Genomic DNA, 18,985 nt, shown 5'->3' on the forward strand with positions numbered 1-18,985 from the left:
GATACATATATACACTTGATTATATTATTACAAAACGTAACCAATCGCGAAATACACTTTAGAAATCCCAATTTTTATTTATCTTCCCGATTCTCCTAAAGAACAAGGAAATTAGAGGAAAATTAGTAGAGTTTTTTTAGTTTCCAAAGCAGTGTTCTTTGGCACCCATTTCAAAAGTATAGGTGACACCGTGTTCGAAATGGTGCTGATTGGTCGAAATTGCCGGCATCATATGCTACAATAGTGTTTGCATGCTGTTAAATTTATTTTTACACTTTGCACAAGATGACGGCATTTGTTTTTCTGCTCCTCGTAATAGGAGATACGCGGAATGACCGAAGTTAATTAACATTACTTAACCACTTGATGAGTGGCTAATTCAAGAATCATGATGCATGTTTCTAAAACGGGGAACTAACGGCACTGTGTTTCATGGAACGATTGACTTGACTCGCATCAATTCGTAAGATTACAGAAACGAATTGTTATTCTTCGCGCTACGAGATACTTGAATTCTCTACGATGGCTGCGCATCGCTAATCTAATAATGCGCACAATTTACGTCGTGCTAACATGTAGTTTCATCAGTTAATATGATCTAACGAAGTCTCATGGGCGTGTTAGCACATTGGCACGATTATATTCGATGCTATTTATCAATTTTTCGCATAAGTAATTTAGGCTCAGTTAGTTTATAAATAATTCGAATTTTTATCCTATTCGCTTGAATGAGCAGCTTTGAATGCAGCAACAGTTGAAGACTAAGGAAATTTGAGCAAGTTGTAATGCATATCGGAAAACGGGAGGATATGTAAATTAGAATAAATTTATTTTATTGTTATATATATGCTCCGTATCGTTGTTCATCATATTTTCGACGTATTATCATAATAGGTGAAAGATTTTGAAATATATTCCGTATTTTGTGTTCGGTAAAATCGAATATCAATCTCATCCATTAAAAATTCGATTGAAGAAGTGATTATTGTATATTGTTGTATACAGTAAAAAATCTCGTATGTTTTTTTAATATAGTGCAGCGATATAGAAGTTAACTACAAATAAGGGTTTGTTTCAAAAAGTCCAGAACGCATTTTGTCAGTTGACAATTGCTGGAAAGCGTTTTGGATTATTTAGAGACAACTGAAAACAGAGTGAAGATCTACCTTTTCAAAAGTTTCTATATTTTTTGTTTCCAAAGTTTGAACTGCTTCGCGTTATAATTTCCTATTTTTAGAATTTGCAATTCGACTAGAATATACTGTTATCTTAACATTTTACAAACTGAAGAATTTTAGTATAAAATATTGTATGCATAAAAATGTTGTATGCATAAAAATATAATTGTATATTTTTTTTAAAAACGAATTCAGTGATTAACGTGAAAAAAAGTATTTAATACATTTCTTTTAGATACACTTTTACTTTTACTTTTACGCTAAAATAGAGTCAAAGAATAATTAATTGATTTTGTGTAACTATTTGTACTATCGCTATTAAAATAGTCTACACAATTCAATTCAATCACGCAAAATATATGTCAACTTTAAAAGAGCATCGTACTATGATTCTAAACGTATTTCAATCGGTTGATCGTATCTATCATTTTTACTCTTGCGATTTATTACACTCTACCGCTTGACAATAAACGATCAGGACTTAGCGAAACTGGAACACGAGCAAACAGAGAAAGAAAGAAAACAAAAAAAAATACAAATACAAAAAGATTCAGGTTAGGGGTCTGTTCTGACGGCAACGGATGATTGTGGGTGTGTAGGCGGTGTTCGCCAGCTGGATCCCAGAGATCACGGAGCTCGCCGCGAATCGCAGCAAGTACGGTGGCCAGTACAGCCGCGAGCGTGGACGCAGGTACCCCAGAAATCCACCTACGTGGAAGCCAGCCATGAAACAATCCCTTTGAAATTTAGCCCTCGTGTTGTCGCCCCCTCACAGTAGTCATATATAGATACGAGATGTAGCGAAATCGCCCTTGGATAGCGGGTGGTCTCGTCATGCCGGCGCCGGCGTTCATCATGATTTTCCCCGTGCTTTCGGCATCACTGTAATCATAGCATCGCTGCGACTCGCAATTAGAGAGGCACTTTAATTAGGAGAGAGGACGGGGGCTGGACGAATCGCAAGACAAATCTCTATCACGAACGGTCAACGCGTTCTCCGCGTGTTTTCGCCTGTTTTATCGTCGTATCAGCGGTAAAGTTCGGCGCAACAAGAAAAGACGGATGAGAGAAGCTGGATAAACATGGTATGGCGTAACGAAATCCGTATATCTTAATGATTGCGCTATCGTTGGTGCGCACGACCCAGTTCTCCGATTGTAATATTGTTTTTCTCGCGTGAAGAAAGAGAGGTAAGGTCGAACGTTACGCGCGTGGCTTGATTTTTTCTCGAGAAACTAAAAGAAATTTTGTATTGTTTGCCCGGGTTTGTATAATATACATTCAAGCAAACGGGACCACTCTCGCTATCTGCGACGAACTTACTCTCCAATTAGTAAATATGTCCCTTCTCCTCTCCCCAATCCTCTCGGCCCACATTATTATCGTGGATCCGTGACTGTTAGAGAAAAATTCCGGATTTCTCGTGCCACAATCTTCTCCTCTTTTTAATCACCTCTTGTCTCACTGTTTCTTTAACACGCCCTATTCTCACCGCTTTTCTTATCCATTTTTTACCAGTTAGCAGATATTTTGGTAACACGTACTGGTATATGCTTGGACTTTTTTGTGAAAAAAGAAACACACGAGTTTTTATTATTATACATACACCACACACGTTAGTAGATGAGACAAATATATTAATTGTTGCATCTCTCTTTCCTTCTCTCTTTCTCTATTTATATACACATATCTATATACATTGTAATATATATTGCCTTATCGCACGGTCACGAAAAGTAGTTCTTCTTAAATATCATTTTTGTTAATTCGTCAAATACGTCCTGGGTATCAGGAACAGATATGAGATTCTCGTGGGTATACATTTACTAAAGTAGTTATCTTTGTTTTGACTGACATTATGTATCTTTTACTTCCCCACTGTGGCGCTTAACGATATGTACATATTTTTCGCATCGGGTTTGCTTTCCGTCACAACGAGATTAGAGGTAGGTTGGAGTGGTTGCCTAAGTATGGAGAGTTGACTTACATCGCGTATAATGTATAATGTACTTCGGTAATCTAGTTACCGTGTAGAGATTAGCTAGCGAACGCACGTCAACACGGTCGCGCCATTTTATTTATTTCCCCATTACACGTATACTGCATTATGCGAGCAATATCGATGCTGAACGTCAAATATAACGTCATCGTTTCCTGCACGCGTGGGTGATGTTGATTTTATCGATATATGAGAACTAGCCGATCGTAAGATGCTCGAGTTACATGTTAATGTAGGTTCTTGTCTGTCAAGCAATTAGTATTAGTATATTGTACGTACGTGCATCATTAAGAGGTAATCGAAACCCATATCCTTTGTTTAATGTTCTGTATGCGTTGTATTAGTAGTTAAATCGCGGAACAAAAGACAACCTTTCGTTTAAATAGTTGTTTTTCCATTTATAAAAATTTACGCAGTGAATATCTCAAGATATTTTATTTTAATTCGCGTAGCGACGCGATTATATATACTGCTGCCTTTTGATTTTTATCCAGTAAAATTTATATTGACGTCTTTCAACAAAACATGCTCTTCTGTTAGTTGCACAGAATAGCATTTGCTTGATAAACGAGCAAAACATTCGTTTACGCTATCTAGGGCGAGTCATCCCTCAAGGGATATAACGAACGGTTTTTATGCAGCGTCACGTATCATTGAATATATGTCACAGATCTCCCAACAATTTATCACAAATGCCGAATGATTAAAATATAGAAGCAGCCGTGAAGCAGCGAGTTGCGGAGGATGCTGATATGTTCCTCGACATACCCTTAAGATTATATTTGATATCTTCAAAACGAATCGTCAGCGCGACATTACGTCAAGACGAAGCAATATTACTTTTTCTATGTGAGCGAAGGAAATTCAATCACGGCTAAATTCTTTTTCCAGAAGGGAGTGCCAGCAAATCGTGGCCTCTCTTTTCTCTTCTTTCTCCTTCTGTTACTTTCTCTCTCGTTCTTCTTCTCTCTGCCTATCTGTCTATCTATTTACCCATCTATATATACATATCTAATACATCTATCTATTCCACTTTCTCTTCCACATTGAGTTTCTTGGTGGCATGCGATAGCGTTCTGATACTAGTCTGTAGATTGTCGAAAGGCGATCGACCGCCCCCTCAGTACGGAATGGCCTTTAGAGAGGGAGAACAACCCTCTCTCGTTCGATGCGCGAGCGAGGAGAGCGGTCGTCTCCGGTTCAGTCGCGAGATTCCCTCTTGGCTTGACATACACGAATATATACACGGTTTTTGGCCTTTAAAATAGCGCAGTAGCAGGTGCAGACGTAGGCACATACGGCCGCTCTTTTTAGGGGTTCTGTCAGTAGAAATTGTGCACGTCTATAAACTGCGACATACGACGCTGTATTCACTTGCGGCGCAGAGCGACGTAACCCGGCGAAGATGATTTGTACACTTATAATCTGATAAAATACTACTTAAAATTAATTGAAATATTTGATCATGTATCTTCTCAAAAATCGAATTAAAATAGATAATCCTACGAAATCCGAACAATTTTTATCACAACATTTGATTATATCGCTCTATAACGTTAATATGTTAACAATAATAGAAAATATGAAAGAATTTGAAAATGTGTTCCAAGTACCAATTCCTGTTCCTGTAATGTAACTAACTTCGTAAATTCAGTATCTTTCAATTCGGTTCGACTCACTTACAAGAGCGATACGATATATGAGTGATACGATAGCGTACGTACGTGTGGACTCAATTATGCCACCTTGTCCGAGTTAACGGATTTTATTATGTCGCCGGCACAGGTAAAAATATCGAGCCGACGTGCAGTGGAATGGCGCGTCTATGACCTTTTGACCGAGAGACGCGAATAAAAAATTGATCGGATCTATACGGTCTCGTCTTCTCCGTCGTTCGCCGTGAAGCGCCGACTCACGATCCTACTGTTGCAGACATACAGGTAGTCTAGCTTGGGGTAACATCGGGCATACCTCACATCATTCCATGTGACACGCGGGTAACATATTCGCGACATGTGCAGGCGCATACCGAGACAGCCGGGGGGGGGGGGAGAGGGGTGGAGATACGTACGCGCGATCATGAACGTTCTGCGTGTTATACACGCATTACGATGTACGTTGATGCGCGGCGATCGACGAAAGGGATATGCACCCGCCTATCATTTCTCGGTCAGCCTCAGTCGCAAATTAGCCTTCTAACGCGCTACGTGGCTACGTGTGTCGCCACAAATTGCGAGATGAGAGTAGCACAATATACACATATACACACATATAGGTTGACACTGCCTCGAGGAACACCGCCGCGAGATCGCATCTTCTCGGCAAGAACCGCTTAGCCGTTTCTAGTTTGTAAATTCGCAATGATGATTGTAACGCAATTACGCGCTCACAGATTTCGTTGCCGCAGACGCACCGCTTCTCGCGATTAGATTTCCATCGTTCGGCAGATTGTCGATTGGCTTTTACTTCTAACAACAGTATTGCCATTACTGTTACCATTTGACAGTAATGCGAGTTTAGAAGGTAATAAAATGAAAAAAGATTTGGCGCATATATAGCGTGACATGTTATGTTTAATTTTGGATAGTCTATCGATGATAGACGTCACTCTATAGATTTTCAGTATTCCAGGGTACGCTCAAAAGGGACAGCTTTACATATCCGATATATTTACGCGAACAGCGAGTGTCGCATATGTTCATTTTGAGAGGAGGAAGAAAGAGATCGACATTGATTTGTGTGCTGTAGCATAGCTTCATTGATCCATCATTAATCGTGATTAAACGTGATTAAACGATGTACATATATTTTATTCGAGATTTTGAAAATATATATATACATGTAATAATCTTGCGTTTATTATGTCTTGTGTCGATTGTATCGTGAGTTAGTGTGAATGAGTGATTAACATTAACCAGACGCTAACACCGCTCGCTAACTAAATTTTTAATAAGAGTTCGGCACTTTATTCCGTTGCGAAGGAGGTACTCGGAAGATAGTCGGAAGATACACATTTGCAGCGGTGGTTTTAATTTAATTATTTATGACTGAATATAATTATACAATTGATTTATTTAGGTTGACACAAGACGTGTCTAAATAATTAAAATAATTCATAATCAAAGCGATTTTGATTTTGAATACCAGTCACACTTTTTTGTTTGATATTATTAAAATATATAGATTTTATATAATCGTACAAATATAAAGCTTTCAATATTATTCTCTATAATTAAACATTGTAAAGTAAAAATTTTTATAATATTTATTTTGACAATTTCTTAATTTTTATATTTAAAGGATTTATTTGGAAAAAACCAGATTTGCTAAATGCTCATAGATTTTTCGTTATTTATTAATTTTATGTTAATATCTATTTATTTATATTTCAGATGAATATCCAAAAATTTGCTTTTTACAAAATTGTCATACCGGGATTAATTTTTCAACTAAATTGTTATAAATGATATCTGTTTGATTAATAATCGCAATAAGTAACCCTTGATTTCTTTCAAGAAAATATACTAATGAATGTACATATGTGTTTTTATTGTACAATAAGTACATTTAAGAAACGGAAAAAGTCAGATACAAAAATCCTCAAGAAGGATAGTGCGATTATAATACATTGAGCGCACGAAATTACATTATGAAAGAACGTGGACATGAACAGATCTATCAGTGGATTAGGCAGACGTGTCGGCACGTGTAGTATCGTTAGGCTTAGGTGTATAGGTGTGTAGGACTTATAAGTATAGGTAGTCTATCTGTGCCCCGCCCTTTTATCTGGAGAACGTGTTTTTGTTTCCAACACATCACTAATTATCGAAGACTTAGCGGTACAGCACTGATAATCGTGTCTCTATCAGCAGCCGCGCTAATCGAGCTAAAATCTGATTTCGTTCATAAATGCAAATATCCTCGTTCCCTCGCCTTCCCATCGATTAATGGAAAAGACGTACTGTGCAACCAGCGTATAACGATTACTAGTCACTCCGACATCGCGATACGACGTCGGAAAATTTAAAATCGACCGACCGACCTACCGACCGACCAACCGAACGAAATACATGTAAAAAGAGCAAAACAAAAAGCAAAAGCAAACTATTGCCAGCCCTATCACACAAGTGTATTGATGCGAGTGTTATGTTCTGTTCTATTACGTGGTGTAGGCCATATTCGCCAGTTGTATCCCTGAGATAATTGACCTGATCGGGACGCGAAACAAGTACGGCGGCACTTTGAAGAACGAGCGAGGTCGCAGGTGAGAGACACAACCAACCAATTAGCTTTCCCAATTTGAGTCCCCAGTCCCGACTGCCACCATGCCCACGATGTCCTCCTATACACGAAAGGCTATGTAATTTCCATCATATCTCACAGCATCTATCTGTTACACCTCTGTTACACTACTTCTCGACACACGTACACGGGCGCACACAACGACATTCCGGTTTCTCTCCTGATTCCTTCCGTGGTCCCGCTCCCGTGAATGCAATCTCCTGATAGAAGCACGTATAAACGTCGATCCTCGTCACAAAAATCCCGATTCCGATAAATCCCTCTCTTATAAATCTATATATATTTAGAGGTCAGTGTTAGCATCGCAAAACCGCAGTTCCGTACCAGCTCATTGCACTAGTTGTCAGTCGGCCTTAGTGCAGCCGTCACCCCAAAAACATTCCTCAACTCCAGCCTGCTCCTATAAAACCTCTTTCCCTCAATAGACCAGCCAGCCCGTCTGCCATCACAGACCTATACTCACCACACTCAGCAACTGGTGTTAGCTTGTTTGTTCACACCGTTCGCATTTGGGACAAATACGGCTCGTTACGGTTTGATTACGCATAAAATAACGCATAAAATATAGAACGTGGAACAAACGAAAATTCACGAGAAAATTAGCAAGTTCTTTTGTTGAAAAATCTCGAGATATTTATTTCGTCAAAAATTAATTGCAATTTTTGCATCAAATGTTCTACGTTTCTCGTTTCGCAAATAAATCGCGCAGATCTTAAGTGAACTTTAACAAGATGTGTCGTGTCCAGATCAACTTGTTCGTTTAGTGCTTCTGCTTAATTAATCACAATCATTGCGCCGGCCGTGAACCGCGTTCTCGAGGGGAATCCAAATTGAGACGACAGAGATAAAGCTATGTAATCTGCTGTAAACGGATGTGACAACTTCGCGCTAAAAGCGGGCACAATTATGCGTCGCACTAACAAGCCGCAGAAACTTGCATAACGAATCTTGAGTTAATTATTCGATGTACGTTGAAGCATCGCGCGGTCGAATGATCTCATTATCATCATTAAACGAACCGCGCGTTTTGATATGTCGAGCTGTATTTCTCTCCGAGTGCAAGGGGTTAACGTCCAGCATGCACCCTGCATTATCCGAACAATTGAATGCATATATTATAATATACATACATATATATCTATATATATATGGAGGGATAAAAACCATAGTGGTGTAAGTCAAATTTTTAAAAATATTTTCTCGTGTGTATAGATACAATTTATATATTGTACAGATTGCATTTATGCACACAAGAAAATATTTTTAAAAATTTGACTTACACCACTGTGGTTTTTACCCCTCCATATAATCTAATGTTGTACCACTTCAGTGTAATAATCTTGATGTTTTAGACAGTATTAATGATCGTTTTTGCGTAAACTTTAAAGAGGGGAAATTGAAGGATATACTGCCTAAATAAATATGTGTATATTATTGAGATCGCTGGTCTCATACGTAGCTCAGGGATTCTGGTTGAGGACATCCTCGGTGGGCCGAAATGAACAACGTAGATCCGGGATAACTCAGTGCTTCTTTCCGATTCAGCTATTCAGTTGTCATTCACAATTAGCGCAAGTGTGGCTGTGATCTTTCGTAAGAAGGAGCTACACGACAATAACACGCTGCTGATCGCATCATCATTCCGAGCACCTTATCCAAATACGTGATGAATACGTGTGCCCTACGATCGATGAACGATATATACGCGTATATCCGCGCGCACACGATAGTAATAACCCAGAAGAGCTTTGTCATGATGATAAATGCTTCGCGGAAATTACCGTTGTCATTTTTAGCCGTCTTTCACGGCGTGTATCATCCGTGCTGCGCGCCGTTTCTCATCGACCCATTGATACTGGTCATCAGATACTAACTAATGAATCAACTTCACTTGCCTAATGGCATTGCAAGCGGGCTTAATAAATTAAACATTCCGAGTACATAGAGGCATGCTCCGATACCGGAACGAACGTGAATAATCTTACGTCATGCAATAAAAGATACGAGAATCCGGGCTCTCATTGCATGAACGCGTACGAGCATCCAATTTTTCTCGCGCGGACAGTCGGAGGTCGAGATACGACGAGCGCGTCCAATTTTCGGCAGATCCGCGTTACTCACGCCTGGTTTCCGATCCGGCAACGGTTGTCACACGAAAACGACTTGCAACAGCTCATTATACCCATGACACACGCTCACATTTCGACACGCACACGACGTCGGCCCCCTTTACGTTTAGAGTAAAAGTAACCAGTAATCCTGGATATTATCTGGCTCGCATTGAATCCAGTAGCGCCTGTCGCGCGGCCCACGTGTGAAAGAGACACACCCGCGTAGGTGCAAGTGATAAAGGAAATCGCGCGACACGGGAAGGCTACTGAGTTCATGATGGAGCCGAAAGTCAGACATCACCGAGTAGATAACATTAAGCATGGAATGATCATGGTCGAACTCCGCTATCTGTCCTTTGTGAGTCCGTTAATTATTGGGCATCACTTACAATTAGTCTTATCTGTCATGTGACACTTAGGAATAGGAATACGTTTCTCACTATTAATATATGTACACACAGCACGTAGAAATTACACACGTAGAAGAGAGTTTTGTTCTTGACATACACATGGTGACGACTAACACGTGAATGAGCTTGTATACTCGTACGTATTTGATATCTAACACTTATCAGCATTGACCTGTGTATGTACATTGTATATCTAGTGCTACTAACTTATCACATAGGTATGTGTATAGTCAATTGGTTAAAATAAATTATTCCAATTCCTAGCGCAATCTTGGTAAGTTCAGCCCATGATGATTTACTGATTTATTATTTATTATCAAATAGATATTTGCGTTACTCTTTCGAATAGAACGCGCATTACTCTAGTGCCGAATAATTGTTATCTTTTTTATTATTTTATGACCATATAAGTTTCTTGAAATGAGTTCTTTATCGATTTCACGATGGATCATAAATATTATATTTTTTAAAGAATACCAATTTATATGTTTTATTTTTTTTATTTTCAAGCTATACCGAATTGATAAATATAATTAATCTTAAATAGATTAACTTTTAACAAAGAGCAGGTCTAATCTTATTGTGGCAGCAGACTAAAATGGCACGAAGAGAAAAAAGAAAAAAATAATTTTCCATCAGCATTAAGGTTCCTCTATCTTCTCTCTCACGTTGTTTCGCTATTCTTGCTAAACACTTAAATGTGCGTTTGTTTCGAAAAAGCTTATTCAACGGAAAGAACATATTAAAGTGAATAAAGGTTGTATATGGCGTGAGAGAGAAGAACTTATATAATTAGAACTTAAATAATATGGGTCCGTAGTTGACATACATATACTACTTATTGTTAGAGCGTGTACATGGTAGTTGTGCTTGAGAGAGTTTCCCTTTCTTTTCCTATTCACCAATATCGTCTCTTTAAGAATGTCATCTAATCTGCTCGTTGTGTTGGCAGACATATTGTCGTGTGCGGCCACATCACCTACGAATCGGTCTCGCACTTCCTCAAGGATTTCCTACACGAGGATCGCGAGGACGTCGACGTAGAAGTTGTCTTCTTGCATAGGTATGACCGCTGCTTTTGTAAAACTTTTTGCCAGCTCGCATCAAGTACGGTATTTAACCCTTTCGACGCTATCAGAATGTGTGTCTCGTGTATCTCGTGATTGATATCGTGGATAGTCTCGAAAGGGTTATTTCCCGGTGTGAATATATTTTATGAAATTTTCATCTTGCATATCTGATCATCTTACGTCATTAATCAGTTTTTTTGTATCATTAGTTGAAGCATATACTCTATTTATATTTTTACAGGAAATAGAAACTTTATACATTTTACTCTAATAAAACATGCAACTGTTCATTCGTACACAAACAAAACTGTTATTTGTTAATTATCACAACAACTTGATTTCAGTTTCTCATTTTTAGCTTATTTCTTCATCGTTTTTCTCATATACTAAATAATGTTTTATTTTTTGTGTTGGCGACTCCGTGGTAAGTATGTCGCCCTTCGAGAGATTTCCCGTCGCCAAGCGACTTAAAGCGATCAGACTCCATTAGCTCGGCGTTTTATCGACCGTAAAAATTTCGTTATCCTCCAGCAAGGTTTCAAATTACAAAACAAAGATTTTCCATCAAGAGATCGGATTATCCAGTAACGTGGAGGATAAGTGAGAAGGCTGCATTCCACGGTCGCCCGTGTAGTCTGATCGCTATATAGTTGCAAGGATTGGTTTGCTTTTTTTCAGGAAAGAGCCGGATCTCGAATTGGAGGGTCTCCTGAAGAGGCATTACACGACCGTGGAGTTTTTTCAGGGCACCATGATGAATGCCGTGGACCTGGAGCGCGTCAAGGTACCCTGAACCCTAGAACAACTACCACACGAAAACCTCCATCAACCAACCAACCCTCCATCAATGCCCTCCACGTGGCCGCTCGTGCTTCTTGTTTTCTTGCAGTTCTTTAGGTTATTACACGGTTATTCGCCTGGATATAACACGCCGTGATGGTCGATCAATATATATACATATATATATATATATATATATATATTATATATATATATATACATATATATATTTACTTATTCTAATGCATATATATATAGATTATCTATATTTACATACATATATATTTATGTCACACGTCATGCAGTCTCATGTTAATATAATATCGCTACCGTTACTTCTTATAGAATTTCTCGTATCTGGTGATTCGTGCGTACGCATACGCCCGCGGATCACACCGAATGCTCGCTACGTTTTAGATTTACTCTCTTTCTCTCTCGATTTTCGCTCTCTTTCTCTCTCTTCTCTTCTTTCACGAACTGTCGAAACGTTCGGTGCGGCATGATTTGAGAACGAGAACAGTTTGTTTCGTCGGCCACATGTTTTCCCGCGGTTTTCCGCTGCAGGATTTCGATTGTTCAAGTTTGCTGTACTGGAGTTCGCAATATGCTCACATAAAATGACGTTTTCAAGTTTACCTTGTGAATACAAAAACGATGCGGCACCGGACGGTGAAAGATATACATACGTATCTATATATACATACATATATATATATATATATATATATTTACGTAGAAAGCAACCGCCTGCGACTGCATGGTATGCTGTATTGAGCTATGGAGCCGACTCAGCTGCAGTAGAGACTTTACTTAGATATTTATTATTATTATATATCAGCGTACTCGTTTCTTTTGAGGATAAGCTCGTACAATTTAATCAATTTATCGTGCATTTGGCTCGATTAGAATGAAAATTATTGAAACGAATTTAAACGAATCAAAGACAGTGCGATATATGGCTTTCTCTCAAAAGTCGCGAGCACGTACGACGAATTTGTATTATTCATTTACGTTCTAACGAAATCTTCACCGACTCCTCTGTCGGGCTACTGCTCGACGATATTCTCGCAAAAAAGGACGCGACCGTCGACAGCTGAGGTGAATGTTATTTATAAAAGGAGTCATATCATTTTGTCGGATCCGTTCAGGAAACCGCCTGATCTCGAACTGGAAGGACTGTTCAAGCGGCACTTCACCACCGTGGAGTTCTTTCAGGGGACCATCATGAACCCGATTGACCTACAGCGGGTTAAGGTGAGTTTGTTACCACGATCGAACAATCTACGTCCTACAAGAAAGTATATATACATATATGTATATATATATATATACTTTATAAACAGCTCTATCCTGTTACATATAACGGTCCCCACTTTACTCTTACTATATTTCTACTTTCCTTCTCTATGTTTGACGTCCTGTGACCCATCGGATATCTTGGCGCGCACGGTACCAGCGCTTTATTGCCGCGTAATTAACACTTTAATCAATTCAGAATGTTGTTCTGAAACTCATTGTATTAATCTAGGTCTATCGTCGTTCTTTGTTTTACGTTATACGAGAGAATTTTCTGTATCTCCGAGTTTATCTTGTAATACATATTCCAACGAGAGAAAAGCGTTTAGTTGAAATTCCGAGTACTTCTATACACGTTTTGAAATAAATATTTATACGTGTCACATATGTCGCCTCCGTTTTATATATATATTGTATAAATTCGCGAAAGCTTGAACGCGACATTTGCAGACCGTGATATAGACCGCGAGTGTTCGTATAGTCTGCTGGAAAAATCGATGCCGCGAAAGTAGCGAGATGTTACAGCTGCTACCGTGGGCGATCGGTAGACGTTCGGGAAATGACGTTGTGCGGATAACAAACGCTATTGTTCCAGGATGTTTGTTGCCTGTATGTTTCCCTTTATGCTCGTACACATTGACGATGTTACACCACGATATCCCTATACCGGCGCGTCTTCGTATATACTGCCGTCCGCTTTCGTGTCTCGTGAATTTGCGATGGCTGGTCTCGGATTCGATCAATTATCTGCGAGGTTTTATACGAAGCAATCGGGGATGCGGACCTGAGAGAACGCCCACGATAAAAAAAAACCCGATTCGACCCCACCTATTTCGCCTGAGTAACGTCGTCCCGATCTAAAAGTCTATCTGTCTGTCTATCAATCTCTATCTATCTTTCCGTCTATTTCATCCCCCTCTCTCTATACATACCCGGCAGCAAATCCGAGAGGAAAGCAACGTCAAATTTTCCCCTACACATAGACACGTACACGCACACGCACACGGAGACACTTTTATGCATACCCACGTGAGAAAAGTCCCTTTAAGGTTGTGTATTGCATCCTCCACTGGATAGACCCATGCCTGCTGTCGACCCGAGTGGGTAAGTGCCCGTGTATTTCTCGCGGAGAGACTGGTTTACCAGCCGATTATTTTCCAGACGGTAGTTTCTGTTAGAGACTTAGTATCTGGTGGAATAGAGTCGATCGTGGTATCTGTTAAGTGTATCGATCCTGCACTGACGAAGACGGGACGGTACGTTCTCTGTTTGTGTAGTTTCTTTTTACACAACCGAGGTTAATGCCAACATCTTGTTAGCCGATAGATTTAGCATGTAGATAGAGGCGCTTCTCCATTATCCAGATGTATAGAACCCCTAGACGAACCGACTGACCGATCCACCCCCAGTGATCGATGATGTTTGCATATCCAAGGAATGTGCCGTAGAGGCTCGCTTTCATATTTTTGATTATTGTTCGAATCGTGCGACTGCGTCGAAGGTGCGCACGAAGAAGATTTCAGAGACATTTCTACGTTTCGCTGCTTTTGCAAATTTCATTTCATATCAGAGCAAATTTTCCCACTGTCAAAGATATTCTCAATTCTAATATGTTTAATTAATTTTACATGTAATTAATCTTACATGTAATTTAAGAATTATAAACTTTCAGATAAAATTTATCACGCGTGAACTTGATGACAGTGGTAAATCGTTAAAAATTAAAAACATTAGTAGACATGCTACTTGCATAATAATTGGCAATTAAATCACGTGAACGAAGCAAATAATGAAATTCAGATTTGATGCTAAATTTTCATGAATTCAATTAACTTGACTTCTTTTATCTATTTTGTGAAGCGATCAACTCTACTGGCCGTGCGAATCTTCGATATTAAGTAGCCATTGTTGTCTCATTGAATGCTTTTATATGACTTTTATATTGTAGATGCATATTCCCTTTATATCGAAGAGTCTTCTATTTCATATGTTGTATTTTCGACGATGCTCTTTGTATCCATGATATAAAATTTTTCCAATTTGGAAAAAAAAAAGAAATTTGTACAAATATGAGAAGAAGTCGTTATTTTCCAAGTACAATTGTAGATCGACGATCCGTAGATTTAGCAGCTTACACACAACGTACTGATTTCGACGATCGCGACGCGTTTCCAAACAGTCGCTTTTCTCTTTGCTGTTAAGTGGAAACAATTTTATTGATTACAGCGATTTTATTGATTGATCGATCGATAGTTTTATCTTTTCGCTCCATTCTATTAAATTATGTAATAAGTAATTTCAGATGTTTTTAACAATTATTGTTTGAGGTGATTTTTACAGTTTTCTAAGGAATCAAATTTAGAGTTGAGCACTTTGTTAAAATTAAGCGTCAATTCATCCAAATTTTTGTTGTATTTTTTTCCGGTAATGAAAAATATCGGGTACTGAAAATATATCTTATTTTACTACATTTTAATATTAACATCAAATCCACAAAACTCAAGCACTTTTGATAATCTTTTTTTTTGAAAATGCATGTCACGATGCTTTTATGTGTATTTCCCTCTAAGAGAATAGACATACTAATTACAAATAGGTGTAATAACATTGTCTATCCGAAATTACTTATTACACTGGTTTCGAGTATACACTCGTGGAACAATTTCCATTCTATTTTGCTATCGCTTTGAGACCAACGTCCTGCCTAATATACATTTTTCCCGCCTATTAATCGATTACAGAACGGAACAACGGATGGCACAAAACGGATTATCTCAATGCTTTTTAGGTACACGACGCGGACGCGTGCTTGGTACTGGCGAACAAGTACTGCCAGGACCCGGACGCGGAAGACGCGGCGAACATCATGCGCGTCATCTCCATCAAGAACTATTCGGATGACATTCGCGTTATCATACAATTAATGCAGTATCACAACAAGGTAACTATCGTCGAGCAAACGAAGCTCGGCGATAAATCTAACTTCAAACGGAATGAAAGTGAGGGTACAAAATGACGTTAAGTTTTTCCAAAATTTTCATTTATCGAGATTTGTATCTGCGATTCATATGGTGTCTGATTATATTTGTGTCTGCCAAGAATTAGATATACTTTTTTCTTTCCGTTGCGAGATAATATGCTTCTATTGACGATTGTTTCTTATCCTGTTGACCATATTGTGTTCCAGGCCTACTTACTAAACATTCCATCGTGGGACTGGAAGCAGGGTGACGACGTCATATGCCTGGCCGAGTTGAAACTAGGCTTTATCGCGCAGTCCTGCCTCGCGCCTGGATTCAGCACAATGATGGCTAATCTCTTCGCGATGCGTTCCTTTAAGACGGTCAGTAAAACGTCGTTCTCCGGCAGTGCACCCTGCCGTCTCGTCTATGCATGTCTGAATACGCAATTCCTCGTATAGGTCTTTGTTACGGGACTGTTCACAGTGATCGCGTATGTAAAACAGATCTTACACCATCAGCCGTTATTTTCCTTTTCGCGAAATCGATTATCAATCGTGCGATCACTTACGTTCGAGCGCACAGCGCTCCTTAGCTACGAAATGGCAGATGTTCGAACATCGTCATTTCAAAAGATTATTCCCGACGACTCCTACCTACGTGGGTTCGCAAATTGTGCAAATCGTTATTCATTCGCGCGCGCTGTTACAACGTCACGTGAATCGCGGGAAGCGAAGTTGAGATTCGCATCACGTCACGTCGCGTCACCTAACCGGAAGTAATCGGGCACGAGCACCTCACTGTGGACATACGCGCACAATCCGTACATGCATAGGAGCGTGTGTGATTTAGAAATGGTTGGTTGATTGGTACCAGTCGCCCGATATGCAGGCTTGGCAGAATGACTACCTGCGTGGAACCGGAATGGAGATGTACACCGAGACACTGAGCCCTACCTTCATTGGAATGCCCTTTGCGAAAGCCACTGAGTAAGTCGGTCTATGGACCAATCCAACATCCAGCAGATACGCGCATATACGTCTGATTCAAGAGACGGGACCGCGATTCAATCGGGAGCGATCTCTCGTTCGATCGCCATCGCTGATTGCCCACCGTGTTTGATCTCGTGTCTACGCTGTGTCCGTTTACCCCTGTGCTCCCTTGCTTCATCACAGTGATGTCCGTTTCGTTCTCGTTGCGCGGCTGCGTGATAAGCCGCCCGCGGGAAACGTACGGAAACGTCGATACAAACCGCTAATTCCATATCAATAATGGTGTTGTGGCGCGCGTGTGATTATTTTTAATTCATGCTTCTTCAATCAGTGACGCAGCAAACACGTGGCGTAGCGATCGATTTTGTCGTCTAACGAGGAAAAGCAGGAGACCTGATCTTTCTCGCTATTTTTATGAACTTTTTACGTTGTGTATTGCGTTTTTATGCCGCAGAGGGATTCAAAATTAGAAGCTTAGATAAGATAGTTTCGCAAGCTAAACTCCTCTTATCATTCTATATTAGATTTTGTTACGTCGTATCTCCAGTAGTGATTAAATTATGAAAGGAAAGCCTGATTATCGATATCGAAACAGTAATCAATATCTCTTTTCAAACAATCGTGTAAGTTGAAAGAAATAGAGATAAATTTAGAGAATAATACAATTTTTACTTACATTAGAATAAATGTTATAAACTTAAATAGTGTACTTACACGATAAATAACTTTATATAATATATTCGGAACTTGAACGGATATATTCGGACATAAACGCTGGTCAAGCCGTTGAATCTACTAAATAAAATCTAACGAAATTCTTGGGAGCAAATACGTTATTTTAAAAGCCATGTAATTACAGAGTAAATAAACGTCAAACTTATGAGTTTCAATTACTAAGTTAAAATAATTCCACTTATCGTCGACTTAAGTTTCTCTGCGGTCATGTAAAAAGTTCATGGAAAATGGATGGCTCTTCTACTCGTTGCTGTGAGACACGAATGAAACTCTTCGGGGTTTCACCGCGCATAGCTCATCCAGATGGAATCTCGAGGGATACTCGAGCGAAGAATTCCTTTGAGTAGTGAGATTTACTTGTGAAAATCGCCGCCATCCATATATTTTGCAGGCCCGTTTCGCGATCATGTTAACGACGACAAAGTCGCTCGAGGAAGGTCCGCGGTCTCTTGAATCGGAAGGAAAAAAAGAAAGGGATGAAGCTTCGCCTCGCCTATGTCTCTCACTACGCTCCACTCCGCTATAAACGTAAACGTATATATATATATACATATATACGTAAATATACACATGTACAACGGAGCGCGCGAGCCTCTGTGCAATATATACATATGTGTGTATATTACAACATAATACATGAACGTGTCTATTATATTGTACAAAACCATATCTGTGCTACACCTAATCGATGTAAACCACCCCTTCATCGCTTCAGTAACGTACCTGTTATTTTCACCCCTCTCTGCAATTGATATAAATATATATATATAACTTTGAAGGACTTGTAACAATAACATTAATTAACAGAGTAAGAAAAAGAAGAAGGAACGACTGACGACGACACAGTCTCGGCCTCGATTAGAGTCATTGGAATCGTAGAGCATTCACAGCCTTTGATCCGATTTTCGCTAGAGAGTTTCTAAACCAGACTAAACTCTGCAGACTTTCTATAAAATTACTATAGCGGCGGGTGGGTAAATACGACGGTCAAATCTCTATCTCGTCAGCGGTGGAGTTGCTAGATTCATAAAGCAATCCTTTGATCCAAGTTTTGGTGCCAGTGCTGCAACAACGTGTTTACCGTTGTGCTGGTTACCCAACGAAGACAAACATACGGGCATATAATCCAGGATTTTCGGTTGCATAGCTATT

General features: G+C 39.4%; 1 protein-coding gene across 10 annotated transcripts in view; it reads left to right on the plus strand.

Annotated features, from left to right (window-relative positions):
• Slo (calcium-activated potassium channel slo) overlaps window positions 1-18,985 on the plus strand; it is a 102,345-nt gene that overhangs the window by 51,510 nt on the left and 31,850 nt on the right. For 5 of the 10 annotated variants that reach the window (XM_071795302.1, XM_071795299.1, XM_071795303.1 and 2 more), the window contains exons 7-10: window positions 10,953-11,063; window positions 12,999-13,104; window positions 15,935-16,087; window positions 16,334-16,489. In XM_071795302.1, the coding sequence (XP_071651403.1) occupies window positions 10,953-11,063; window positions 12,999-13,104; window positions 15,935-16,087; window positions 16,334-16,489 (526 nt within the window). Of the gene's footprint in view, window positions 1-7,349; window positions 7,442-10,952; window positions 11,064-12,998; window positions 13,105-15,934; window positions 16,088-16,333; window positions 16,490-16,958; window positions 17,096-18,985 lie in introns of all 10 variants that reach the window. The other 5 variants (XM_071795295.1, XM_071795298.1, XM_071795296.1 and 2 more) reach the window with 3 other exon arrangements.

Source organism: Temnothorax longispinosus, chromosome 12 (assembly GCF_030848805.1).
Source record: "Temnothorax longispinosus isolate EJ_2023e chromosome 12, Tlon_JGU_v1, whole genome shotgun sequence".
In the NCBI taxonomy this organism is placed as follows: domain Eukaryota; kingdom Metazoa; phylum Arthropoda; class Insecta; order Hymenoptera; family Formicidae; genus Temnothorax; species Temnothorax longispinosus.